Below are 27,977 nucleotides of genomic sequence, written 5' to 3'. Positions count from 1 at the left end.
TGACCCACCTCATCCTTCCCACAGCTGCTCCTCTGACTGGGTTCTTTTATATATTCCGAGATTCTGTATTTAAGGATAACTACAGAGCTGGGTCTTAAAAAATTGTACACATGCTGGATGTGGTGGTGCACACCTATAATCCCATCATTTTGGGAGGCTGAGGCAGGAGGATCACAAGTTCAAAGTCAGTCTCAGTAACTTAGTGAGGTACTAAGCAATTCAGTAAGACCCTGTCTCTAAAGAACATACAAAAAAGTGCTGGGGATGTGGCTCAGTGATTAAGTGAGTTCAATTCCCAGTACCAAAATAAATAAATAAGTTCACACATTATATTATAATTAAATGTATTTAGATTTGCAAACCTTTAGGAAATGTAGAAAGTGTTACATGGTAATAAACAGAAGTTGTAGCAACAGGAATCATTAACATAGGAGCTGCTATAATTGTCTGTGGTCAGTATCCCTGCGAGGTAGGCATCATTATCCTCATTTTAAAATTATGGAAATTGGGGCTCAAAGAAATTAAGTAATTTCCTACAATCAATCACACAACCAGTTAGTGGAAGAGCTAGCATCCAGTCTCTGTTCTATCAGACTGCAAATCTCATACCCATCGGCCGAACCCTCTCACTTATGCTCACTCATAGGAGTTCCAGATTTTCTTAAACTGTGATGCTAGTCAGGGGCCTTTTTAAGCATCAGCAGTTCTCCCCTCTTCGCTCTATTCCAAACATGAATTCCTCATGTGAATGAAACACCTCTCCCGGGGCACTCCAACACATTCTGTCCGGCAGGCGTTATCCGTGGCACACACCCTGCCATTCGGTTCGCTTCCTCAGTTCTGACACCCAATCATGGTGGTCATCATCTTCCTCAAAGTCCCTGTGAACAAACAATGTGGATGATAAGCCTCTGTATTAAAGGTGCCATATGTATTTGTTGATAGAGTCAAAGCTGAACACCACCATAACAATATTCAAATTTTTTTAAAAAATGAGTTCCATAATGAATAAGAGAAAAAAAAAAACCAGTTCTTCCAAAAGATCACTTATTTCACTGTTTCTAATTTTTTTCAAAGCAAACTCTTATGTATTAAAAAATAACAAGTCCCCCAGTACTGAAAACAAAACAAAACAAACAAACAAACGAACAAAAGACCAAATCGAAAGCTTATATGTATAGGACTCAGCCAGGAATTCTGTAATAAAACTGTAAGGCATTACACATCCCAAATAAAAGGTGTCAAGATATAAATGTTAATGTATGATGGAAAGTAATGTGACAAGTTCCTACTAAATCTGAAATCATGATATAATATGGTGTCTGCATCCATACACACAGACACACACACACGGACCCATCCCCAGTGAAGGCCTCTGAGGTGTATCATGACATACGTGTCTTCTTCGTCCAGCCTAGGTTCAAGTCTCTCTGGATCCAAAGTGACAGAACTGTGTCCATCAACACTGTCTGATACCTCTGCTTCGTCAGACAGGGGGCCTTTCAAAAATCCTTCCGAACCTTGAGGGGAATGGTAACAGAAAGAAAGTGAACTTATTTATTTTTGAGACGGGGCGGGGGTCTTACCATGTTGCCCACGATGGCCCCAAAGTCCTAGACTCAGGCAGTCCCATGACCTGAGCTTCACAGGTGCTGGGACTGCATGTTCGCACTGTGGCACCCAGCTAAGTACGCCAATTTAAACAGTGTCCACCTAGCATGATTTTGGCACAAACAGGCCCAGAAAGCATGAGTATATGGATTAAATTTAAAGCAGTACTTTCTCAAAAAAAAAAAAAAAAAAAAAAAAAAACCCTCAGAAATTCACCCTAAAAACCTTTAAACATAAGAACCTATATTAAAGTATTAAAAGTTATCTTTGGAAGTTGGATTAAAATTAATTTTTGTTCTTTTTAGTTTTCCTCTCCTTGGTTTTCACAATGGAGAAGAAAAGTAAGGAATTAATAGATGGCATGTGTACTTTTTATTTTTATTTATTTCTTTTATAATGCAGGGAATGGAACCCAGGGCCTCTCACATGCTCCAAAGGGAAGTGCTTTACCGCTGAGCTACCCTGCAGCCCCCCTTTTTAACAACACTGCAGACAGTGATTACATTTGGACTTTTCGTTCATAGAATGAACGCCTAACATAAAAATGCAGGCTAAGTCTTTATAAAACTCGTTTCAAAATAGAGGAATGATATATTTTTCAAACAGTTAATTTCCTAAAACAAAAATCACTTCTTCATTGGACCAGGAACAAAATCCAGTATCTATAATTGCTGAATCAAAACTTACAGTCCCCAAAATAAAAGGTACAGTCAAGGGCTGTGGGTATAGTTCAGTGGTAGAGCACAAGTTGGAGGCCCTGGGTTCCATCCCCAGTACCAAAAAAAGAAAAAAGAAAGAAAAAGCATGTGCAGTCATTAACCTTCCTTAACATCTTTTGTCCATCCACCCACCTCCCCTCAGGGCTTCCATAATACTCTGTGAAAACTCTATCAGAACACGTACACCACAGAATGCTGGGCACAGCGGCTGCTCTCCTGTAATACCAGCAACTCAGGAGGCTGAGGGAGGAGGATCTTAAATTAGAGGTCAGTCTCAGCAATTTAGTGAGACTCTGTTCCAAAATAAAAAATAAAAAAGGGCTGAAGACAGTTCAGAAGTAAATCGCCTCTGGGTTCAATCCCATACCGCAAACAAAACAAAACAAAATGAAAAACACACACACACATTCTTAAATGCAGACCAGACCTTTGGTCTAGATGCCTAAGGGTGGTATTGTGAAAGATTATTTTGTATAATTTTAGGAAAAATATCTGTAAAAATAATTTTTAAGTCAGATTCTAATTAGTCATCCTTTCCAAGCTCCATTCAGTGTGGGGAGCCATCCTTATCCAGCAGAATCAGACATGGTTGAGCCGTGGGACACTGAGGCCTGACTCCCAGGAACTGCAGCCATGGAGGACTGTCCCAGATCACCAGGGAGTACGTGGCTCTGTGTGGGAGTGGTTCACCATCTGGTTATATGATAGTTTCCCTGAGCAGATGGCTCCCCTAACTCCACCCCATCCTGTTCGTCACAGAAGAAGCCCCACCGGGTCTTGGTCCCCTTCACCTGAGCGGTGGGTTACTCCATGTTGTTAGAGGCCAGATCTGGTATGGCCCTATCCATCACACCCCCCTCTCATTTAAAAAGAATATTGGCTCTTGTGCATTGATTGATTAGATAAGTTTATGGGTAATTGATTGATGTATAGCCAGGATTGTCCTCTGGCAGTCAACCCTTCTCTCATCCACGCTGGCCATGGCAGAAACCCCAGCAATTCAGTATACCAGAACTCAAGTATACAACATAAGATATCTGGGAGTTGTCACTAAGTAATGATAAATTTGCATGGCAAAAAGGGACTACTCTTTGTTTTTTTTTTGGTGGTCTCAGGGATTTCATCCAGGGGAGCTCCACCACTCAGCTATACCCTCAGTCCATTTTTATTTGCATTTTTTGTGTGACATGGTCTCACTTAGTTGCCCAAGTGGGCCTCAAACTTTTGATCCTCGAACCTTAGCCTCTCAAGTCGTTGGAATTACAGGTATGGGCCACCATACTAGACAAAAACAGGGCTAGGTGTGTGGCTCAGTAGTAGAGAGCTTGTCTAGCATATGCAAACTCTTGAGTTTGAACCCCAGCACTATAAAAAAAAAAGAGGGGAGGAGGTGCTACTTGCTTATTAAAATAAGCAAATCAATGAGCAAATAGAAATAAAGTGCCTCAATAAGCATTTTTAATTACAGCCTAAAACAGGCTAGAAAAGATTCAAGAACACCTAAAAATATAATTTTGTGACTTTATAATCACAGGGTTTCTGGTAAGGGAGAATGGGGAGTTGTTACTTCATAAGGACAGCTTCAGTTTGGCAAGATGAAAAGAGTTTTGAAGATTGATTGCACAACAATGTAAAAGTACTTAACATTACTGAATTGTACACTCAAAAATGATTAAGATAGTCAATTTTATGTTATATGCATTTGACCAAATTTCTTTTTAAAAAATGAAAGCATTACTATGATTCTACACTAGTGAGGAATTACCTGGTCGGTATATCGTGTACGTTTGAAACGCCAGACTGAGCTCGGCATTGTTAAGGATGTTCAACAGGGTGTCAGGGGTCTCTCTGAGCCACTGCTTACGGGTATTATTTTCACTATACTTTATTATAGAACCACCTAGTTGTGAAAAGATAAAAATTAGTGCCAAATAAAATATTTCAGCATCTAACTTCTAAACTACTTCTACAAAAGTTAATTATATTTGACTCTCAGCTAAAGTTTCACTCGCCTATATGAGTAGCACTTTGATAGGTGATGCCAAATATTCTTCATAGACGGACATAAAATGCTAGCACAGTGAAAAACTATTAGAAACAATTCTGTAAGTAATACTACTCAGTCTGACTACAGCTGGACCTCTGTATCTGAGTTTTTAAAAATAATACACACAGTTACACATTACACCATGTACAAAAATGCAGCCCCCGGAGAATTTATTTACATATGGTTTGTTATGCTTTTTATGGTAGACAGCAAGCAAATACCATTTTTCCTAATGGCTCTGACTGACAAATACTTTTTTTTTTCAGTGTTAGGTTCCATGTCCTCAGTTCAGAAATATTTTTTAAAAAAATTAAGTCTGGACTGGGATCCTAATTAGAATAAGATATAGTCCATGCTTGTATAAACATATCAAAATAGATTCTACTGTCATGTATAACTAAAACAAATAAAAATTTAAAGAATTAAGTCTGCACTAAACATGAGACTTTTTTTCATGTCCCTTTCCCTAAGTAATACCATATGATAACATATCTTGTATTAGGTATTGTAATCACATATATTGTATTAGGTATTGTAAGTCACCTGGAGATAATGTGAAGTATACAGGAGGATGTGTGTAGGTTATATGCAAGTATTATGCCATTTTATATATGGGACTTGCACATTTGTGGATTTTGGTATCTGGAACCAATTCCCTGTAGATATCAAGGGATGATGACAGCACTAACCTCTATCATCCTCTGCAGTTAAGCTGGAGGTGAGTAAGGGTGCATTTTCCAAAGCTTTAAGAGTTGTACTAGATACATTTTTCTCCCACTGCCGCCTCTGAGGGCTTGGTGAACTGGCTTTCATGGAATGGACTGACAGATTACTTGATTCTAAAATGCAAAAAAGGAGTGTAATAAATAGTATAATATGCTATTATATTATATATCTGCACATATGCACTAATAATGCAGAAATATTTCTTTTCTTTTTCAAACTCAGACCTAGCAACAGTATTCTTTCAAGTCTAAGGAGCAAAGAAAACGAAAATAAAAATGCAGAAAGAAATAATCCAAAATGATGGATCAACTCAAAATCAATCATTAAAGTAAATGAATTCAAAAAATAACATGCAGAGGGTTACACATTACATGGTACACAGAATAAAGACCCAAAAGAACTTATACAGCTTGTCATGTTTTTTAATGGGAGACAGCAAGCAAATACCATTTTTCCTAAAGGTTCTGAATGATAAATACTATTTTTTTTCAGTGCTAGGGATCGAACCCTGGACCTCAAGCATGCTAAGCATACACACTAACATTGAACTTCACTCCAGCTCCTAATATCTCTCTCTCTCTCTCTCTCTCTCTCTCTCTGTGGGTAAACAAGATATTCCTGTAACATTAATTACTGAGTAAGCAAATAAATATCTGCCTATATACTTGCTAAGACCTACAAACATGAAAATTGGCATCCCTTTTATAGTCCCCAACTGCCCATACAAGTAATGATTACAATTTGAATAACTTACCTTTTTTTCCTCTGCTCCTTAATGCACTTTCACCCAAATTTGTATTAGTATTTTCGAAATTGGGATGGTTACATTTCTATCTTTTTCTTCCTCTTGCTTTAAAAAAAAAGGATTTTAAAATATTGATTAAACAATGCTTGAATGTCTATGAAAGAGTAAACAAATATGCAATGTCAGGTGTTTTAAATATAAGCAAAATTTAATGAATTAAAAACCATGAAACCTGGGTGTAAAGGTGTGGGCCTGCAGTCCCAGCTATTTGGGACATGGAAGCAGGAGGATACAAAGTTCTAGGCCACCCTGGACAACTTAGTGAGACTCGTCTTAAAACAAAAATTTAAAATAAAAAAGTTAGGGATGTAGCTTAGTTGTCAAGTACTTGCCTAGCATGCACAAAGTCCTGGGTTTGATCCCCAGTACTGCAAAATAAATTTAACAAATGGTCATAGAACCCAAATATATGTATATTAACAGCCATATATGTTAGTAGCCATTAATATCAGTTATAACAAACAAGAAGAAGACATATAAAAATGACAAATTTGACAGATTTTTATTGAGAAAAAGAATAATGAGGACTGGAGTTGGAGCTCAGTGGTAGAGCGCTTGCCTAGCATGCATGAGGCACTGGGTTTGATTCTCAGCACCACATATAAATAAATAAAAGGTCCATCGACTACTAAATAATATTTTTTAAAAAAATAATAATGAAAAATTTCAATATGGTCTGCTGTACTGGGCTTGATGTACTATTAAAATGAGATATTTTTAAAAACTGATAGAGTTGGGGCTCAGAAAACAATGCCCCAAAGTATGGCACTTTGGCATGCTGAGTATTTTGACAAAAGGACATTGGAAGACCACAGGAACAGCCTCAGAACCAGTCTCTCATCCTTCCTTTCCCCCTAAAGCAAGCTGTAGAAACCAGAGTTCCTCTTCTGCACAGGGGGTCATAGAAACTGGAACCCCCTTTCTATAAAGCAAGCTATAATCATAAATATATTACTCTGATTTTCCCCAAGTCTTTCTGTTTTGGAGATAGGCATAAAGAAATGTCCTTTCTCTGACCTACCTTGTCCAACAGTAGGTCATAAACCCTCATCCCTGAGGGGTCCTGCCTCATACCTGGGGGAAGTATAACCAAAGGCCTACAACCAAAGGCTAAGAAGAATGTTAACAGGCTTGGCTGGGTTTCCCCTTCAGTGCATTCCTATTAGGCCACACCCTTTTTGTCCAATCACATTTCTACATGGCTGCCCAAGCTTCATTGAACTTAAGAAAAAAATGGCTAGCTCACCCTGTATGTTTGGCTCTTCACTCTGAAGGCTCCCATGTCACATAAAATTTTTATTAAATTTGTTATGATTGTCTTGTTAACCTGTCTTCTGTTACAGGGGGGCTGGCTGTGACCCTTATGACAGGTGAGGAAAGGCATCATTCCTTTCTGCCTCTCTACTATATACAGTCAAAATATACCCACTTAAATCAATATATTTAAAAATTATCTAACCCCTCAATTTCATGGAGTTTAGCAAAACACTATCTAGCCTTTACTAAGTCTTCCTATTTTTTGAGAAGGAACACATAATGCAGTACCCTAGACAGTCCCAGGCACACAGATTCTCAATTATTTTTTGAATGAATAAATAAACACTAGGCCTCGGCTGGCATATTGAGCTTTCTTACTCTTAGGCAATGGTTGGGGCTCAAACTTCTCTTCCCACACATCTAGGGGACACAAACATCTTTATCACTTCACAGCTGAGGTTCACCATAGCGGTGATTTTGAAGCCCACCTCCTAAACACACTGGAATCTAACAGGTGCACTGGGGAGGGGCAGATGTCAACCCCCCCTAAGGATTCCAATCTTTACCTCCACTGAGAATCACTGCTCTCTGCTCCTCCAGCAGTCTCGGCACTTCTGCCTGGGGCCTACAGGACTCTCTCTTTCTACCTCGAGTCTCCCATTACCTGGATTGCTTTCTGGCCTTTTCTCCATTTTGTTTACATATGGTACCATTTTCATTTTGCCGACCCACACTGATGTGTCCACTATAGCTGGAATAGCCAAGTACTGCACAGTGATGTTTCAGTCAACAATGGGCTGCATATGCAACAGTGATCCCATAAACTGTATCATTTAGCGACATTATAGCTTAGTTTTTGTTAAGTATACTTTTTGATGTTTGCACAATGTTGAAATTCCCCAGTGACACATTTCTCAGAACATGCCCCTATTGTTAAATGACATATGACTATTAAAGTTACAGAAGTGGTTGCTTGGGCAGAGTTTGGGATCGTCTGCAAAGGAATCCAAAAACTTTTCAAGGGGATAAAACTTCTATATCTTGATCATGATGGTGATTGTATCACTGTATAAATAAAATTACCAAAATTCATTAAACTGTACACTAAAAGTGGGAAAATTTTATTACATATAAATTATGCTTCAATAAAACTAGAGAAAAAAAAACAGATATTACCATGAAAAACTTTTTATAAGTACAGCAGCAGGATATATTCCACTTATTGCAACATAAGAGTGGGGCACTATTTAAAACCTGGGATTCATTGAAAAATTTACAATTACTAGTACATTCCATAATTAGAAAAATATGTTGTCAGGACATCTTTTTCCTTTTTGAATTAGAAGGTTAATTAAAATATTGAAGAAAGAAAAAAAATCACCAATAGTACACCAATAGTTGCTAAGGTGGGTATGATGGCATGGAAAGTGGATTGGCTGCTACTATTCATAACATTATTACATCTTCAGTGTAAAAGAGTGTCGCAGCTGCCCGGGGCTGGACCTTGAATGAACAGGACCTTGAGTGGCTGGATCAAAAATACTGATTTGATTCTTGGGATGACAGAGAGGTACTACAAATTTTTGAACAGAAAAATGTCAAGATCAAAATAGTGATTAAGTACTATTCAGCTATAAAAGGAAATGAAGTTCTGATATGACATGGATGACCACTGAAAACATCATGTGAGTGAAAGAAGCCAGACACAAAAGGATAAATCCTGGATGATCCCACCTATGTGAAACAGCGACAGTAGGCAGATTCATAGGTCTCTGAATAGACTAGGGGTTACCAGGGGTTGGGTTGGGTTTGGAGAGAGGAGAATGGGTAGTTACTATTTAAGAGATACAAAGTTTCTATTTGGGGTGATGAAAAGTCTTAGAAATAGTGATAACGGTTGTACAATGTTACAAATAACATTGAATAATGCAAAATCTGCCATTTTGGCCAATTTTAAGTATACAATTCAGTAGCATAAATTGCATTAATAACTGTACAACATAAATATAAATATATATAAGTTTATATTTATATAAATATATATGAATGTATATATAATTTATATTATATAAATATATAAATTTATATAATATAAATATATAAATATATATTTATGTTGTTCAGTTATGAATATATACACGAAACAAACCACAATTTTAAAAATGACAGAATAATACATATTTTCATTATTATTGAAGGCAGGATAAAATTCTGCCTTCACATCTGTATTGAAACCACTGCCATTAGTAATTAAAACTGGAAATACAAACAAAATAAATGATAATCTACATCATCATAAATGATGATCTAAAGTTCAAGATGACAAGCTACCTGTTACTTCACATGCCAAAAGATGAAGAACTACTTATTTGGAGGTCAAGGTCTTCCAAATACCCAATGGAAATTTCATAAATTGAATTTTTTCTTTTTTTGCAACGCTGAGATTGAACCCAAGGCCTTGCACATGCGAGGCAAGAGTTCTACCACTGAGCTACGTCCCCAGCACCCATGCACATTTAATTTTGAAGCACTTACCATCATGCTCATTTCATTTCCCAAAGCTTTCATCATTCTGCTGGGATCTAGTTAAAAAGAAGAAGGCAGAAAGAAAGCACCAGAAGGCTGATCATATTGTTTCCTTCATGAAGTCTGAGAAAAATGAGGGTTTTAAAGGCAAAGAGCCAAAGTATTAGCCTCAAGAGGGAAACAAACTTTAATTGTCTGGTAACACACCTCAATTCTTTAAAGAAGGTATTTCCTCTATTTTATTCCTAATATGAAAATCCTGAATTTGAGAGACATCACTATTCACTTATGCCTATTCATTTCTGCAGGAAGAGTAACACACACTGCACACTTGAAGGTCCTCGTCCTCCTTTGCACATGCCACCTAGTGGAGTCTGTATTCTTGAGAGTGGCAGGTGGAACAGGTGTCCATAACAAGAAGCGAGATGCTTTACTCACTCTCAAAGGAACAAGCAGAAGTCAGGAAGAACTCTGGCATCCAATCCCTTTGGCAGGGACAGCTCCTGCTCTGTTTTCCTCTGGCACAGCCCTGCAGTTCATGTCCCTGATTCACTCAACATTTTAAAAACTGCCGTTGAACATCTGTGATGGTAGGCACCGCGAACACAAGAGTGAGCACATTATGCTCACTCCCCGCCCTCACAGTCCATCTCACTGTTCAGGCCTCACTGCCTACACACCAAACAGAAATGCCACCGACAGATGGTCCCATTATTGTGATACGTCTCTGACTCCCTTTATTCCTCTCTTTTGAGAAACTGTAAAAACTACACTTTTCCAAACAACTTCTTAGTCTGTTTTTTCTTCCCCAGTGTTTCCCACTATCCTGGGATGTGAATATTCTACAAAATAATACTTAAAGTAAAATTAACACCAAAGCAAAATGGTAAAGCAAAGGTAACTGGTAGTCTTAAGAAATGGAGAAAAGGTTGAATTATATGACTTAAGGGTTTATGTCTGTGATATTATGATAGACATATTTTGGTTTTTGTCCATGGTTCCTGGCTCCCAACTCCCATAGCCTGTGTTATTTCCTAAATAACTAGAACAGTAACTATATCTTTTGTTAAATTATTTGGCATTTTTTTCTTGCTTTCTCAAGCAACTCTGGAATAGCTTCAGAACAATAAAGGTTAAGGATGGCAATGCCAGGGCACTTGAGGCCTCCGAAAGCAAACTCTCTCTGACCTTTTCCTGCCCTCCTTTTCCCTGCTCCTATTTCTCCCCAATGCAGACCACAGAAACTAGAGTTTTTCTTCCCCAAGGTGAGTCATAGAAATTAAAAATACACTCTAATTTTGCCTTTCTGTCTTAGTGCTGGCCATAAAGAAATTCTCTGAACTTCCTTATCTGATGGTTGATCATAAGACCCTCATTTCAGCTAGATGTGGTGGCATGCACCTGTAATCCCAGTCACTTAGGAGACTGAGACAGGAGGCTCACAAGTTCAAGGACAGCCTCAGCAACTGAGCAAGGACCTGTCTCAAAATAAAAAAATAAAAAGGGCGGGGGATGTAGCCCAGTGGTAAAGTGTCCACAGTTTAAATCGCCAGTACCAAACAAAACAAAAAAAAACCCAGACCCCCATTTCAGAAGTGGTTTTGTTCCACGCCCAGGAGGAAGAAATATGCACAGGGAGGCCAAGAAGAATATGGACAGGCCTGGCTGACTGAATTCCCCCACTTAGTCAACTGGCATTAGATCATACTCTTTTTATCCAACTGCATTTTGACACAGTTGTCCATGCTTCTGTGTCTCCATAAAGCTCCAAAAGGACAGGGTTGGGAGAGCTTCTAGACAGCTGAACATCTGGAGGCTCACGGGAAGGTGGAGAATTCACCCCCATGCCCAGAGGTGCACCTAACTCTGCGGAGACAGAACCTACTGTGCCTCAGGCCTGTGTATCTCTTCATCTGGCTGTTCATTTCAATCTTTTTTTTTTTTTTTTTGGGTGCTGGGGATCGAACCCAGGGCCTTGTGCTTGCAAGGCAAGCACTCTACCGACTGAGCTATCTCCCCAGCTCCCCCATTTCAATCTTTTAAAATATTCTTTACAAAAAACTGCTAAACTTAAATATTTCCCTGAGTTCTGTAAGCTACTGCAGCAAATTAATCAAGCCTAAAGAAGAGATCATGGGAACCCCAATTTGTAGCCAGTTGGTCAGAAGTTCCAGAGGCTCATACTTGATACTGGTGTCTAAAGGTCTAAAGTGGGGTCAATCTGGGGGACTGAGAAATGACAGGTAGACAACCCGTGGGAAATGACAGGCAGACAGTATCAGAACTGAACTGAATTAGAGGACACTCAGCAAGTGTCTGCTGCAGAGTTGATTGCTTGCTGGTGGGAGAAGGAAGCTCTACTAATTTAAGAATACAGAAATGATCTACATTATGACTGTGTAGTATGAGACACTGAATTGGATTTTCCTCTATATCCTCATAACATCCTTCCAAAACATTTAAAAGTTAACTTTCAGAAAACAAAACTGGTTTTGGTGCTGGGGCTATAGCTCAGTGATAGAGCACTTGCCTATCATGCTGAAAGCTCTGGATTCAATTTAAAAAAAAGGCTGAGGCAGGAGGATCTCGAGTTCAAAGTCAGCCTCAGCAACTTAGATAGTGTCTCAAAATAAAAAATAAAAAGGCCTGAGGTTGTGGCTTAGTGGTTAAGCACCCTGGGGTTCAATCCCTGGTTAAAAAATAACAACAGAACAATAGCAACAACAAAAACCTGATAAAAAGGCCCATGTGGGGCAAGAGGGTTTGCAACAGGTCCCATCAGGTGGTGATCTACAGTTCTTAACTCTTCTCTCTTATTCTATTCTATTATCTATTCATATCTATTATCTCTGTTGAACTTCTTCAGAAGGAAGTCGTTGATGATAAATGAAAAGGAAAAAAAATTGTTGTTTTGAAAAAATTTGGAAATGACAAGTTCCAAAGGGACAATAAATTCTATCTGATACTTGCTCAGAATAGATTGTAGATGTATGAATATTTTATGTAGTCACTATGTGGATGGTTCCTAATTTTTGAAAAGGCTCTGATTTTTATTTATTTTTTTTAATTGATACATTTTTTAGAGCAGTTTTAAGTTCACAGAAAAAGTGAGTGGAAAGTATATATAGCTCTTGTTCCCACCCAGGCATCACCTCCCCACGACCACCATCCCACATCACATGATACGTTTGTTACAACTGATGAACCTACACTGACATCGCTACCACCCAAAGTCATAATTCACAGCACAAAGGACTCTACTTTTGAAAAGTTCCCTTACATGATGATCATTTAGAAACTTGAGGACACATTTTCCTATAAGATTAGCATCATATTTTCATGGATTCTTGAGCAGCCCAGAGAGGCCTTCTACCTAACCCACAGCCTTCCACATTAGGGTAAATAAACCAGGGTAAATAAGATACTAATAATGAAACAGACAATAATCTTTCCATCACTAAACTATCTCAAGTAGACTTTTTTTGATCCCTGGAAAACTAAAGGACAGTATAAGATCCAGTAGAGGATCATGTCTGAAGTAGCAAAAAGTAAATTTTGAGGAACATTTTTGATAATTATTTCTAATATCTTGAAAATTACATATTTCTTTTCCCTTTCCCTTTTTACTATATTTTTAAGAGTACTTAAAAATAACTTTTCCAAAATCCTTACCGTTTTTTCTTGGCATATTATGTTTACACATTTTGGTTTCATCTAATATTTGTTCTCCATATTCTGTAATGATCTGAAATTTAAAGTTGAGAATTTAAAGATGTGAAAAATACTTTTCTTTAGACACTGCTATCACGTCATTTTCTTTTCTTTTTCTTCTTCTTCTTTTTTTTTTTTCTTTTGGTACTGGGGATTGAACAGGAGTATTCTACATCTGAGCTACAGTCCCAGTCCTTTATAAATTTTATTTTAAAACAGGCTTTCACTGAGTTGCAAAGTATGGCCTCAAATTTGAGATCCTCCTGTCTTAACCTCCTGAGTAGCTAGGATTAAGTGTGTGTGTCACTGTGCCCAACCTGTTACTGTTTTTTAATCATCCACGTGCTTTAGCACAAGAATATTTAAAAGTCAAAAATAAAAATGCCACGTAAGAGTACATATAGTAGTGGTTGAGTGCAAAGATCAGTGGTAGAGCATGTGCTTAGCATGCCCAGGGTTCTAGATTTGATTCCCCAGTACCAAGAAATATAAAATTAACTTTAAAAAATGAAAGTACATATAATTAAGATATAGAGACAAATACAGATATTTATATGAGTCTAGAAAAACATCTGGAAGGATAAGTAAACTGTAACTGTGATTATTCTTTGAGTATAGCATTCTGGGAAGGAGAAGAAGAGGGAAAGAAAATCTTTTATTTTTTTTAATATACTTTTGAATTATCTGAATTTTTACAGGTAAGTAATTGTTTAAAAGATAAACCATTTTACCATCCACTCGAAAACTGTTCATTCAAACAAATGGCATCCTACCTCAGCGGGTAAGCACTTCTGGACTAGCCGAGCTAAACTGCTTCTGGAGAGCAGAGTAGTAGCTGAAGGGCGCTGAGAAGGATTCCTTTTAAACATCTGCTTGACAAGGTATTGAAGCTCATAGGAATAATGAGATGGCAGGGGGCGGACGGACCCTTGACATATTTTGAGGATAAGGCTTTTCCAACTGTTTGCCTGAAACTGAAAAGTAAAAACTGACCTTTAAAAGTAGACACAGGGAAGAAAATGGAAACTACCAGATGAATGGAATTCATATTCATATAAATTATTTTAATTTTATAAATGGACCTGCTGTCTGGTCATTTTTTTCTGTCTAAAGTGGGTCTTAAGATACAATTCTACAATATGATGGTGGTTTAGAAGAAAAGTAAACATGAAAAGTAAAAAACTTCCCCCTCTAGAGAAAGGTTTCTCATCAGTGTTTATTTTGGGTACTTTATTATAATAATCTGTAAGTTTTTGCACATACACATTTGTACTATATTTGAAAATCAAAGTGATATAGACATATGGCTTTTTAAAAAGTCAAATGATACTAACAGGTTTATACAAAGTATAATATTACTTGCCCTATCCCTTCCCAGAAATCCCATGGCTTGCTCCACAGTGACAAGCACTTCGAACATGTCCAAAATCGTCCTTTTCCACTTCAAAATCCTTCTTACCATTCAAGTCATTAAAGCAGCTATCAAAGTGTGACAGGTAGCAGAGTGGGATATGAAATGACATACTGGAATAACATCTGAAAAGTTTCCAGAGGCAGGGGTGGAGGGTACAGCCCAAGGCCCTGGGTTCAAGCCCCAGCACCAAAAAAAGGTTTTCAAAGTTCACTATAATAAATATTTTGGAGTTAACATTAGATATCAATCTTTGTAGCTTACGAAAAAACATGTTGCCATTCTGCCTTCAAAGTGTTTTACCTTAAAAATTAAAAAAATACAAATAAGGATGTGATAAAAGGTCTAAGGATGTAGTTTAGCAGACTGCTTGTCTAGCATGTGTTAGGCCCTGGGTTCAATCCCCAGGACTATAAAAAACAAACAAACAAAAACAAATATTTTTTGCCCAAGAAATGTTTAGATATTTTAATTCAATTAATCTGGTTGGGCAACAGCATCATTAAGGGTTCCTCAAGTTGTTCACACTGTGCAACCAGCTTTGGAAGTCATTTGTACTCAAGAAAGAGGGCCTCTCAGTAACAGTGCATGTCTTCAGCTTCAGTTATGCTCCTCTTGGGGTGCTGAAGGGTTGTTTTCAGCCATTCACTCTCTCGAGCTCTATGTGCTCTCAAGCACATCTGTAAAAAGGCTTGGTAGATATAAATTTCAATCTATGCCCCAAGAACAGTTTGTTTCTATGTAAAGTTAAGACCTAATCAGGATCAACTCCATGATTATTGTTGTATGCAATAAACTGTTGCTGAACAAGCAGGACAAGTTATTTAACTTCTCTTTTTGTTAAATTACTACTTAAAATATCTAGAAAAAAATACATATTAGGGTAAAGTCTATTCCTGAATTTTAGTTAGGAAGTACATATAATAGGAGAACCCTAACTATAAAAAGATGAGTATAAAAATGGTACTATAACACTGGAAAACAGCTTGTGGGTTCCTTAAAAAGCTAAACTTACAACTCTCATATGACCCACAATTCCACTCTTTAGTATATACTTCAAAAAATGGAATCCGGAATTTTGGATTCTAACAGATAACTGTTTACCCATGTTCATTCTAGAATTATTCATAATAGCCAAAATATATAAAGAACCTGTATGTCCATCAATAGAAGAGAAGATAAACAAAACAAGACATCTACACATAATGGAATATTATTTATCCATAAAAAGGAATGGAATTCTCACACATGCTACAACATGGAAGATCCTTGAGAACATTATGCTAAGGAGAATAAATCAGACATGAAAGGAAAATATTATATAATTCCACTTATGTGAAATATCTATAACATGCAAATTCATGGAGATAGAAAGTAGAAGTTAGTACGAGCTGAGGGAGGAATGGGAGTATGATTTAAAATGTCAGAGTTTCTTTTTGGTGTGATGGAAGTTTTGCAAATAGTGATAACTGTACTATACTGTGACTATAATTAATGACACTGAATTGTATGCTTAAAATGGTTAAAACTGAAAATTTTATATATTTTTTTAAAAATAGCAAAAAGAAGGAAAGAAGCTGGGCACCATGTGTGTGCTTCTAATCCCAGTGTCTCAGGAAGCTGAGGCAGAAGGATCACAAGTTTGATGTCAATCTCAGCAACTTAAGACCCTGTCTCAAAAAAAAAAAAAAAAAAAAAATATGGGCTAGGGATGTATCTCAATGGTAAAGCATCTCTGGGTTTCTCTTCTTCCTCCTCAGTGGTAACACAGCTCTTTGGGGGTGGGGTGGGGAAGAAGAAGAGGAGGAGAAGGGGGAGGAGGAGGGAGAAGGAAAAGAGGAAGGAGGAGGAGAAGGAAAGAAAAACTACATATAGAACTACAGAAACTAAACACTGACATTTTATTAGTATATAGTATAAAGGGCTCAAGAAGGCAAAGATAATAACAATGGCAACATGAAACTTTTCATAATGAATTCACCCTAGGGAAGCAAACTGCCAGATGGAATTTGGCACATTCCTTAGGATTAGCTAGCTGCCATTTGTTTTGCACACCATACTTACTGGATGCTTAAGGGTACAGAGTTCATACAGAATGCATCCCAAGGACCAGATGTCACTGGAAGCATAAAGAAACAACATAACAAGTGGGTTATGAGTTATATGAAAATATATACATTTTCTAATTACAAAAAATAAAAAATTATCCTACTTTTAATAAGTAGGATTTAATAAGTAGGTATTAAAACAAAAGAGCATTTTGTTCTAATGCTTAGATACTTTCTAAGAGTAATGCTCACAATAAAGCTCTCTGCTCTTCAAACCCACCGCTCTAAATCAAAGTGATATGATACCACTTAATCAGCATCTGGGAATTCAGGAGCAAGAGAGAGTATCTGTGAACTCAAATAATCACACTTAGAAAGACTCTGAAGACTTCCAGGGCAGTTTCAATCAGACGGCTCTGTACACAGTGCCAGCCTGTGAGGGCTTCTGATGGGCAGCTCTCTTCCTCACTGCAGTCTATGCCTGTTAGCACTAAGGACTAGGTCTTTATGAAAGACCAAAAATGTGGGCTGGGGTTGTGGCTCAGTGGTAGAGCGCTTGCCTTGCACATGTGAGGCATTGGGTTTAATCCTCAGCACCACGTAAAAATAAATACATTTTTAAAAAAGATACTGTGTCCATCCACAACTATATAGATGTATTTTATAAATATATATAAAATTTACATATATATATAAAACATTCTTTTTTTTTTTTTTTTTGTGGTGCTGGGGGATTGAACCCAGGGCCTTGTGCTTGCAAGGTAAGCACTCTACCAACTGAGCTATATCCCCAGCCCTAACATTCTTTAAAAAAAAAAAAAAAAAAAAAGCAATGAAAATGTGTCTGCCAGGCACTCTTTTCCCCAACAGACCTAAGTCTATGTTCCAGAACAAAGAGGACAAGACTACTCACTCTTCCACAAAGTATCTCGTGAGAATCAGAGGAGTTCTGCAGTTGGCCCTATACCCTGCTTCCTCACACTAAGCATCTTCGGTTTCCTCCACCTCTCTCACCACCTAGTTGTCATCCAAGACTTTTTCTCAATACTTTTTTAAAAATTTTTCAGGCCAAAGATCACACTCAGGTCCTTGTGTGTGCTAGGCAAGCGCTCTGCCACTGAGTTAAACCCCCAATACCTCAATAATACCCTTTTAATTTTAACTAATTTTCTTACCACCAGTTTCTGTCAACTTTTTATTTTTTTTGTAAATTGCAAATCTACAGAAAAGTTGCAAATGTCTACATGCTCTAACCTAGGTCCCCTAATCATTAACAATTGCTATGTTTGTGTCCAGCATCCCTTTCCTCTATTTATTTGAATCTCTTGAAAAAAAGGTGGTAGATATTAGACACTTAAATATCAGACCCCTAAGCATGTCTGTATCTTTGAAAAGAATGGACACACCTCTCTCTCAAATACACAGTATCATTTTCACATCCAAGCAATTTAAACTTAATAATGTTAGCTAACATTTAGCCCATACTCAAATTTTCCTGATTGTCCCAATAAGTCCCTTTAGAGCTATTTTATTCCCAATTCAGTGAATTCTACTTATCTTTTTCCTGTGGTGCTGGGGATCCAACAGAGGCCTCACACATGCTATACAAAGGTTCTACTACTAAGATGTTTTTTATTTTGAAAAAACCAATATACTTCATGCATCTGCTTTTGAGTGGCACCAGACTCTAGCATCATTTGTAGGATACCAGACTTGTGACCAAATGGTCATCACCCTTCCCCTACTTAAGTACACCACTTACCTTTTATTGTTATAAGGCAGGTTTTCCCAAATTTCTGGAGGCACATAATAAGGTGTTCCCACATATGTACAAGCAAATGCCATGGGACTAAAACCATAAACAGGCAAAGAACGATTAAAGAGCATTCCTGAAAACTGATATTTTGATTATTGTTGCTATAATATAATAGAGACCTACTTGGAGAGAAGACGTGCAGATCCAAAATCTCCCAATTTTACTTTTCCATTTTGAGTGAGGAAGACGTTCTGCATTGAAAAAGAACTTAGATCATGTCTCCCATCATTCAAACAGGGCAGAGGTCTTCAGAGTAGCTATCTTTCAAAGCCTGCCGCTGATGGAGATTAAGAGTAGAAACGCTGACAGCTAAGTCTTCCAAAGTCCCCCAAGTGGACTACAGTAGAATCCTTCTTGATAGCTACACATTCCCCTGACAGGGGATTCCGGGTGTCTGCTTTGAAATCTAATATGGAAGTTTCAGGTTGTATCAGCAATGCTGATCAACTGATTGGGAACCTGTGTTGGGAACTCTACTTCAGTGGCAGGCCCAGGAGTTCACTGTGTGTGGGGGAGAAGGGGTTAGGGCACAGGTGATTGACTTAGGGGTGTTTAACCACTGAGATACATCTCCAGTCCTTTTTATTTTTTATTTTGAGTCAGGGTCAGGCCAAGTTGCTCTGGCTGGCTAGGAACTTGGGATCCTCCTGCCTCGGCATCCAGAATAACTGGGATTACAGGCATGCCCAACAGCACCTAGACCATGTTCCATCTGAGAACATATGGACTTAGTAAACTAGCACTAAAGGATATATATTAACATATGCCACAAAAGAGATTTCAGTGTCTTTTTCATAGGTAATACTTTTTTATTAGTATAAATTTAGGTCAAAGGATGCAAAGTTTCATTTAGGATCTGCATATAGCATGGTGACTTTAGTCTATACCCCCCAATCCCAAGAGTAGATCTTAAATGTTCTAACCACAAAAAAGCAGATGAGGTTATGGATGTGTTAATTAATCCTTCACAATGTATACACATATCAAAACATTATGTTGTACACTATAAATATATATAATTTTATTTGTCAATTTTACCCTAATAAAGTTGGAGGAATATTTGGGGGGGGCGGAGATAATGGGATTTGAACTCAGGGGCATGCAACCATTGAGTCACATCCCCAGTCCTATTTTGTATTTTATTTAGAGACAGGATCTCGCTGAGTTGCTTAGTATCTCACTTTTGCTGAGATTGGCTTTGAACTTGCGATCCCCCTGCCTCAGCCTTCAAGCCAGATTATAGGCATGCGCCACAGTGCCCAGACAGCTTGGGAAATTTTTCAATTAAAAAATTAAATATAAGCAAACAAATAAGGCAAGTATTTCTAAACTAAATATAAATGTCCCAAAAGGAAATAAATAACAGAAAAAAAAAGATAATGAAATAGGTTTTTGTTTGTTTGTTTTCAGATCTATCTAGAAATGTATTCCACTCACCTTGGACTTGATATCTCTGTGTAGCACACGTTTCTTGTGAATGTGGTTTACTCCAAGGCACATTTGTGTAAACCAATTAAGTATCTGTAAGAAAAAAGTATGCAACCTCAGCAAAATGCAATAACTGGGTCATGTTAATCCAAAATTCCACAGAATTATCTCTAGGCCTTACTTGACCAGAGTTTAACATGTGAATACAGAACTCATGAAAATTACCTGGGTCGGGCTGGGGAGAGAGCTCAGTTGGTAGAGTGCTTGCCTCGCAAGCACAAGGCCCTGGGTTCAATCCCCAGTACCACCAAAAAAAAAAAAAAAAAAAAAATTACCTGGTTCAACTAGGTTTCAGTATTACCTAGAGAAATTCAGAAAAGCTGAGATTTCCATGTTCTGTCACCTAACATATGATTCAAATAGCTACTTTAATGAAACTTCTATCATATTTTTCTCATATTCAACCAGATAAAAGCATTTCTTAAATGCACACCTGAAAGTAGTTCATCATTAGAACACTTGCCTTGCAGGTGTGAGGCACTGGTTCAATTCCCAGCTCCACACACACACAAAAAGCTACAGCTTTTCTAGTATAATCATTGTTTATGTTGGATTTTCATTTACTTTTTTCAGGATATTAATATGACGACATTAAAGAATTCCATCATGTTACAAACAATTCTTTGAGATCAGCATTTTTGGCTTATAAGTAGTCAATAATTCCTTCTCCCCCAAACCAGCCATAAAACCTAGAAATTTCACTCTTACCTTCTCTCATTATTCTATATAAAAGCTGCTCCTAAGAAATTCTCTGAACAACTTGTCTGAAAGTAGATTATAACACCCTCATTCTAGAAGTGTTTCCTGTTCTACAGGAAGGAATGCCACAGGGAGAGGCCAAGAAAAAAAACAGATAGGCCTAATGGTAATAGACTATTATTAAATAATTACTTGATAATTATGTAATAGAAATAGTCTATTACCATTAATTTGATTATACCATTTTGTCCAATCACATTTCTACATAGCTGTCCATGTTTCTTGGGATCTAAGCCTAAAAATGAGGGTTTACTCTGGGCCTTTGGGTCTTCATTTTGCAAGGCTCCAGTGTCAAATAAAACCATGATTAAATTAAATTTGTTAAGCTTTTATCTTGACCCTCATGATGGATTAGGAAAGGGATCAAGTCTACAACTTGCTGCCTTTTTGATGAAAAGTTGCTTGTGTAGGGATGCAAGTTGTAGACTCAAGAGAATATGTTGAGCTTTAGAAGGAAAAGGATTGAGTAGATACTTCCGAGAAACAGAAATGGCAGACTTCATTCTTCTAATGATCTAGTAACACAAGATAAATCTGTTACATCTTCTAAAATTTCACAACAAGGGCTGGGGAGATAGCTCAGTTGGTAGAGTGTTTACCTTGCAAGCACAAGGCCCTGGGTTCGATCCCCAGCACCATAAAAAAATGAAAATAAAATAAAATAAAATTTCAGAACAATAAAAACACTTCCTGAGGACACCAAGCAGTAACACTGATAGAGAAACAAGTTGTTCCTAACTAGTGTAGGGCAGGTAATAGCAGATACCAATGCTTTCACTTTAATTTATAAAAAGTTTATGAGAAAAGTGGCTTCCAAACTTTGAGGGTAACTATATAATTCAATCTCTTACCATATCTTCAGGAAATAACTTCCCTCTTTGCTGTTTAATCTTTTGCATTAGATCTCCTTCATCGCAATATTCCATCACAATATATAAATGTCCTTCAGCTAAAATAAATATAAAAGACTCCTTAGGAAAGCCATAATAGCTACAGATCAAATTTAGAAATGAACATATTTGGAGGAATTCATACTTACCCTCAAAGGATTCTTTAAAGGCGACAATATTGGGGTGTTTCATTTTGGCTAACAAAACAGCCTCTTTCCTAGAATTCTGTGTATCAGAGAGTGACTAGGAAAATATTTTAAATAAACATAAATTTAATCCTAAATTTTAAAACAGATTTACACTAACATTTGGCATAGTTTACATGATACCTCAAACTACGTGCAATTTTGTAAAACTGCACTTTTACTCAAATTTAACGAGCTCCAAAAGAAAATATATGGTGATTTGCAACTGGTTATTTTGCATGCTTGGGCTGACCCTTCATTGTATAATATTATTTTTCATTACACATTTTCACTTTCATTCCTTATACATACAGAATGTAAACTAATTTTAAGATCTGCCTAAGCACCACCTGACTTGGAGAGTCAGTCAAAAGTCCTTATCTTATAAGGAAAACTGGAGACCTTATATTTTGACTGTCAGCATCACTTTAACAGTCCCCAGCCCATAAAAAAAAAAAAAAAAAAGAGTTTGCTGGTGTACTACTGAAACAGAATGAATTCAGGGGCCACTTCTGAAATTAAGATCAATGTATTCAATGCTGAACATGGAAGCTGAAAGGTTGTAACCTCCCACCCTGCAAGGTACCTAGGAGGCTGAGAGTGTAGATTGCCCCTCCCCAGGCCTGTAGGCTAACAAAATCTGCATATGTGTATTTCCTGTCTTTTGTCCCATTTTACGCCCCCTGTTAGTTAATTAAATCTACATCAGTTTACCATCTGGCTTTTGTTTCTCTAAATTTTAACTTCTTCTGTATGAGGAGCAAAACAGCTGCTTCTCTCTAGTTTGATCAAACTGCATAAAGTTCACTTTTCCTTTTTCCATCCTTTGCCTCTCTGGTGGAACTGCAGCTCAATCTAGCTGGCAGGGGACAGGCAGGATGGACAAAGCTGATATACAAAATAAGGTTCCAGGGAATCAGGCAGGATACATCAAGGACAGACAAAGCTGATATACAAAATAAGTTTCTAAGGCTACTTATCCATAACTTAGGTTAGAAGGATGAAATCCTGAACAATTTATAATCAAGAAACTGCCAAAGAGGCTGGGACTGTAGCTCAGTGGTAGAGAACTTGCCTATCAAATGTGAGACTCTGGGTACCATCCCTAGTACCACAAAAAAGGGGGTAAAAAAAGAAATTGCCATTCAGGGTTTCTTAGCCCAAGGCTTCTTAGACCAGCAGGCTCAGTACCAAATAGGAACATGTTAAAAATGAAAATTCACAGGCTGACTCAGGCTTACTGAATCAGAAATTTGGTGGTGAAGCACTGTATGTAATCTGTTTTAGTAAACCTTTCAGATGATTATGATCCCTATCCAAGTTAGAAACCCAGAATACCATGGAAAAAAATAGCTAACATTTGAAGAACTCTGTTAAAATGTTTTGTTTTATTTTTGCGGTGCTGGGCACTGAACCCAGGGCCTTGGGCTTGCTTGGCAAGTGTTCTATTGCTGAATTACAACTCCAGACCTTAAAAGGTATCTTTAGAAAAACGATCAAAATATTATTAAGAAACCTTTCTGGCATGGATTACCTCTCAGGACAACTACAACACATAGTAATAAGTAGTCTACAGAAAAACAAGACCTATAAACTGATGCATAGAATAGGTTCCCTGATAATGGAAGGTTTGCATTTTAAGTCTTTGTTCTTCAGTGTATTTTTATGTCCTTTTTCATTAGTATTACATCTGAGTTGCTTTGGGCAAAGATTTCCTACCCTGCTAGGTATATGAAATTGGAAATTATCACCAACTAACTTACTGAGATTAAACAAATGGTACACACTTACTATTTTCCACTCTTTGTTAATTATACTAGCCTAAGAACTACAGAAAATATATCAAACCCTTATAAAGCTAATGAATAAACTGATTATATATTTTCCAGAAAGGAGAGATTCCATCCACGTTAAACATTAATAGCTTATTCTCTTATATAAACTGCATGTTCACTTTCAACATGAGTTATTTTCTTTAGCAGTAACCTTGGGAAGCCTTATTTCCTTCATGGCAAACATCTGATTGCTGCTTTCCTGCTGAACCAAAAGAGCTCTGCCGAAGGAGCCCTCCCCAATCACTCTCAGGACGGCGTAGTCATCCATGCTGGGCAACCGCAGCTGGGCTCCACTCAGGCTCTCCCAAACTGTACTCAAAAACAGAAACAGTTGAGAATTTACTGAATTCACTCAAAATTGCTCTAATTACTATGACAGGCCAAGGGCAAAGTCTTCCTTTTGAAGGGGATCAGAGCGTGTGACCCCAAAATATTCTATTTTGGCATAGGATTGTTTTGAACTGAAAGCAATTTGCTCTTTTTCCTTCCCATTTTTGTCTAAATATAAATAATATATTTCCTATATAATGTATACACAGACATATGTATACAATACATATCAAGCCCTTTAAAGCTAATGAATAAACTGATAACATATTTTACAGGAAGTAGAAATTCCATGTTAAACCTTAATAGCTTATTCTCTTATGTAAATTATATGCAAGTTACTTTCTTTAGCAGTAACCTTAGGAAACCTTATTTCCTTAATGGCAAACATCTTAATGGCAAAATATATATACATTTTTTGAAGGGATAACTGGGAATTGAACCCAGAGGCACTCTACCACAGAGCTACATTCCTAGTCCTTTTTTTATTTTAAGATAGGGTCTCACCAAGTTGTTGAGAGTCTTGCTAAATTGCCCAGGATGAATTCTAACTTGTGATCCTCCTGCCTCAGCCTCCTGAGAAACTGGCATTTCAACTCTGCATAACAAAACTTACTAAATAAGCCTTATCTTCCGTTAGCTTCCCCCATAAATTTACACTCCTAGGACAATTTCCCTAGAATCCCAAGATCCCCTCTTCCTTTGTCTGATTACTTCTCCATAATTCACTGATCTTTGTTAATGGTAAATGAGTGCCTAGGTCTAACATTTTATGTTTTACATTTATGCATTTGTACTTTTCCCTTCTTGATGTGTCTTTGTCAGTCTAATTTGCATGGCCCCTAAGAAGAAAGAGAAAAAAAATTTTTCTACACTATTCAACAGATACTCCGCGAGTTAAGAATTACAATCCTCCATAAATCCTCAACAAATATCTCTTGGTCCCTGCTATCACAGACACCCTATACAGAGGTAACCACAAGCCTCGGCAAATGCAAAGGGGTGAATCTTACAGAAAGATCTAGCTGGTCTGGAGTAGAAATACTAAGGGAGTTAGGAAAAGTATACTTAAGCTGAGGCCTGAAAGATGATTTGAAGTGGGCTATGCAAAGATAAGAGAGTGATCAAGGCAGAGGGAATGGAATATTTAAGGGTAAAAGAGATTGTGTTCAGTTCAAGGAGTTGAAAGGAGAGTTTAAGAGACTGACAAGGTAGACAAGGATTTATTGGAAGACTACAGTAAGCCATAATTCAGGTTGCTGGATTTTATCCTCAAGGTAATTAATGAGCTATCTCTGAGGAGCCTTAACCAAGAGAACAATAAAATCATCATATCTGCATATTAGAAAAATCACTCATTCAAGTTGCTGACCAGAGGGTGGAAGCGCAGTAGGGCCAGATCAGAGATGGGGACCAGTTAGAAATCTCTACAATATAAAAGGCAGGGAAATGATGATGAAATGCAGTAGGGTGGTGGCAAAGGGGACAATGGAAGAAAAAGAATAACTGACACACTCTGGTGATGGATTATGGGGAACAAATAGGGAGATGGTGAGATAGGAATTTAGGGACACAAAGAGCACTGGTTCTCAAAAGGGAAACACCCATGAATTGTTGGAATGCAAAACAAACGACTTGAAAAGAGCCTAGCATGCATGCATCCTTGCCTGCAGCCCATTGACTAGATGCTGAAAAAGTAAAAACATTGCAAGATAACCACAGGGTTTCTGATGGAACTAAGCAGAATTAAAACATGCAAGAGCATTGCACAAGTATGAGGAAAACTGGTGGGAAATTCTGTAACCCAGACAATTCCACCTCCATTCCAGCCCTTCAGTGATTCTGTAAATATTAGAACCCCAAACTATAGACAGGACTTGAGATCGACCTGCAACTCTTTTCCTGAGTGTATGCTCTTTGCTTTCTAATAAAATTTCTCCCTTCTTGTTCTACGATCTGACTTGTCCTTAAATTGTTTTCTGCAGTGAAGTCATGGACATGGAAGGTTGGAGTAAAGGACTCCTCACCTCTGGAGAGCCCTCCTAGGATTCCCACACAGTGAGAGGCAAGGATGGCTCCCATGTTTCTGGTATAAACTAGATGAATGGTGCTACCATTCCCTAAGAAAGTTAAGGTACTAAGGTTGTGTGTATGGTCTTTTGTTTAATTTCTCTGGGGGGTGAGAATGTGGCAGGGGTGGGGCAAAACATGTTTAGATGGAAGGTGCCTAGGACTCAAAAGGGATGGTAAATGCATAGTTGGAGCCTGACTTCAATGTTTCCTTCTAGACGCAGTTAGTAGGATTTTTAATACACGTTGCTGGTTCATAGAGAGTCCTAAATGATAATTATTATTATTCAAAACTTGGGGAGGGCTAGGGGTGTAGGCTACATCTAGGATGTAGAGCATTGGCCTAGCATGTCAGAAGCTCTGGGTTTGAACCCCAGCGACATGGATGGGAGAGTGAGCTGGTGACCATAGAGAGGAAACACACTTAAGGAGGTGAGGTACTTTTTTTTCATTATGGCAGGAGACACGAGAATAAATTTACTTTATTTTTTTTTTTCAAAAACTGAACTTGTGTTTTATTTTCTAAACCACACCACAGCTGAGTTGGTAGCACATGAGGTGGCCCATGCCTGTAATCCCAGCCACTTGGGGGGCTAAGGTAGAAAGATTGGAAGTTCAAGGCTAGCCTTAGCAAATTAGCAAGACTCTGTCTAAAAATAAAAAACAAAAAGGGATGAGAATGTAGTTCAGCTGTACAGTACCCCTGGGCTCAATTCCCAGAAGCAACACACACAACAACAACAACAGCAACAAAAATCCTAAGGAACAGAGAGCATGAAAGGTAAAACAAAAACCACAAACCAAAACCTGTAATATATTGACATGTAAAACTTCCAGTTTGTACTCCTGTTTCACCATACAGGGAATCCTAGAAATAATTTTTCCATATAATCAAATTAGATGCATTGCCTTCAAAAACAATTCTTAACAAGAACAGTTAGGTTTTTGAGTATATTTAGGCACATGAAAGGAACAAATACTTTACCACTATTCTAACTGGTTTCTGGTATTTAGCAAGGTTTTGTTTCTTCAGGGGTTTAATTCTTTGCAATGTAGAATAACCAGACTTTTCTTAGCTGAAAATCACATTTGCCCCTAACAGTACTAACATCCATAAGACAGACCTGAATATACTCTGAATGTGGCAAAAGTAGAAGGGTTCCTTCTCATGCCTACAACAATAGATACATTTTTCAAAGAGCTAGTTAAAAGTGACTTGCAAATACCCAGAGGTGGGATCTCGGTATAAGCTGGATAAGTTCAGCCGGTGCGCGCGCCGTAACCTCACCTAGAAGACTAGCCACCCGGTTCACCCACGATAAATCCTTTCTGCTTGAAAACCCGCTTGCCCTAAGTGGACACCCAACCCCCGCCCAGGTCCCCGCCCTGGCACCTGCTCTCCACCTGCGCCGCACCTGCGCGGGCCGGGACGCGCTGCTGCAGGTTTGCGGGCGGGCGTGAGAGGCGGGCTTGCGGGCCGAGGGGCGGAGCTGGGGCGCCCACTGGCCCTCGCCCGCGTGAGCGCCGTCCGCTCCGCAGCCCCCAGGCCAGACGCCCAGCGGCGCCCTTCTTACCAGAGGCAGCCCCCCAAGGCCAGGACCCCCTTCTCACCCGCCTCCCAGGCGACCCGAGTCGGTTCCTCGGCCCAGGCGACCGGCGCGCTTCCGCCGGGAGGGGCGTGGCGGGGCGGGGCATCGCGTCTCTTTGGTTGTTGGTCAAAGAAACTGCCTGGGTCTGGCGGGAGGC

At 38.2% G+C, this 27,977-nt stretch overlaps 1 protein-coding gene across 1 annotated transcript; it reads right to left on the bottom strand.

Annotated features, from left to right (window-relative positions):
• Positions 1 to 343: 343 nt before the first annotated feature.
• Nek3 (NIMA related kinase 3) lies at positions 344 to 27,774 on the bottom strand. The gene is given in 17 exon segments (XM_047553172.1): positions 344 to 881; positions 1,397 to 1,520; positions 4,096 to 4,230; positions 5,067 to 5,216; positions 5,858 to 5,929; positions 5,932 to 5,953; positions 9,701 to 9,747; positions 13,364 to 13,436; positions 14,176 to 14,376; positions 16,878 to 16,932; positions 18,624 to 18,710; positions 18,801 to 18,868; positions 20,115 to 20,198; positions 21,776 to 21,873; positions 21,964 to 22,057; positions 23,986 to 24,143; positions 27,625 to 27,774. Coding segments are annotated over 16 exon segments (1,512 nt in total). The 5' UTR covers positions 24,103 to 24,143; positions 27,625 to 27,774; the 3' UTR covers positions 344 to 796.
• Between the last annotated feature and the right edge of the window lie 203 nt (positions 27,775 to 27,977).

This window comes from Sciurus carolinensis, chromosome 5 (assembly GCF_902686445.1).
Source record: "Sciurus carolinensis chromosome 5, mSciCar1.2, whole genome shotgun sequence".
Taxonomy (NCBI): domain Eukaryota; kingdom Metazoa; phylum Chordata; class Mammalia; order Rodentia; family Sciuridae; genus Sciurus; species Sciurus carolinensis.
This window is presented reverse-complemented; position numbering and strand designations above follow the sequence as displayed.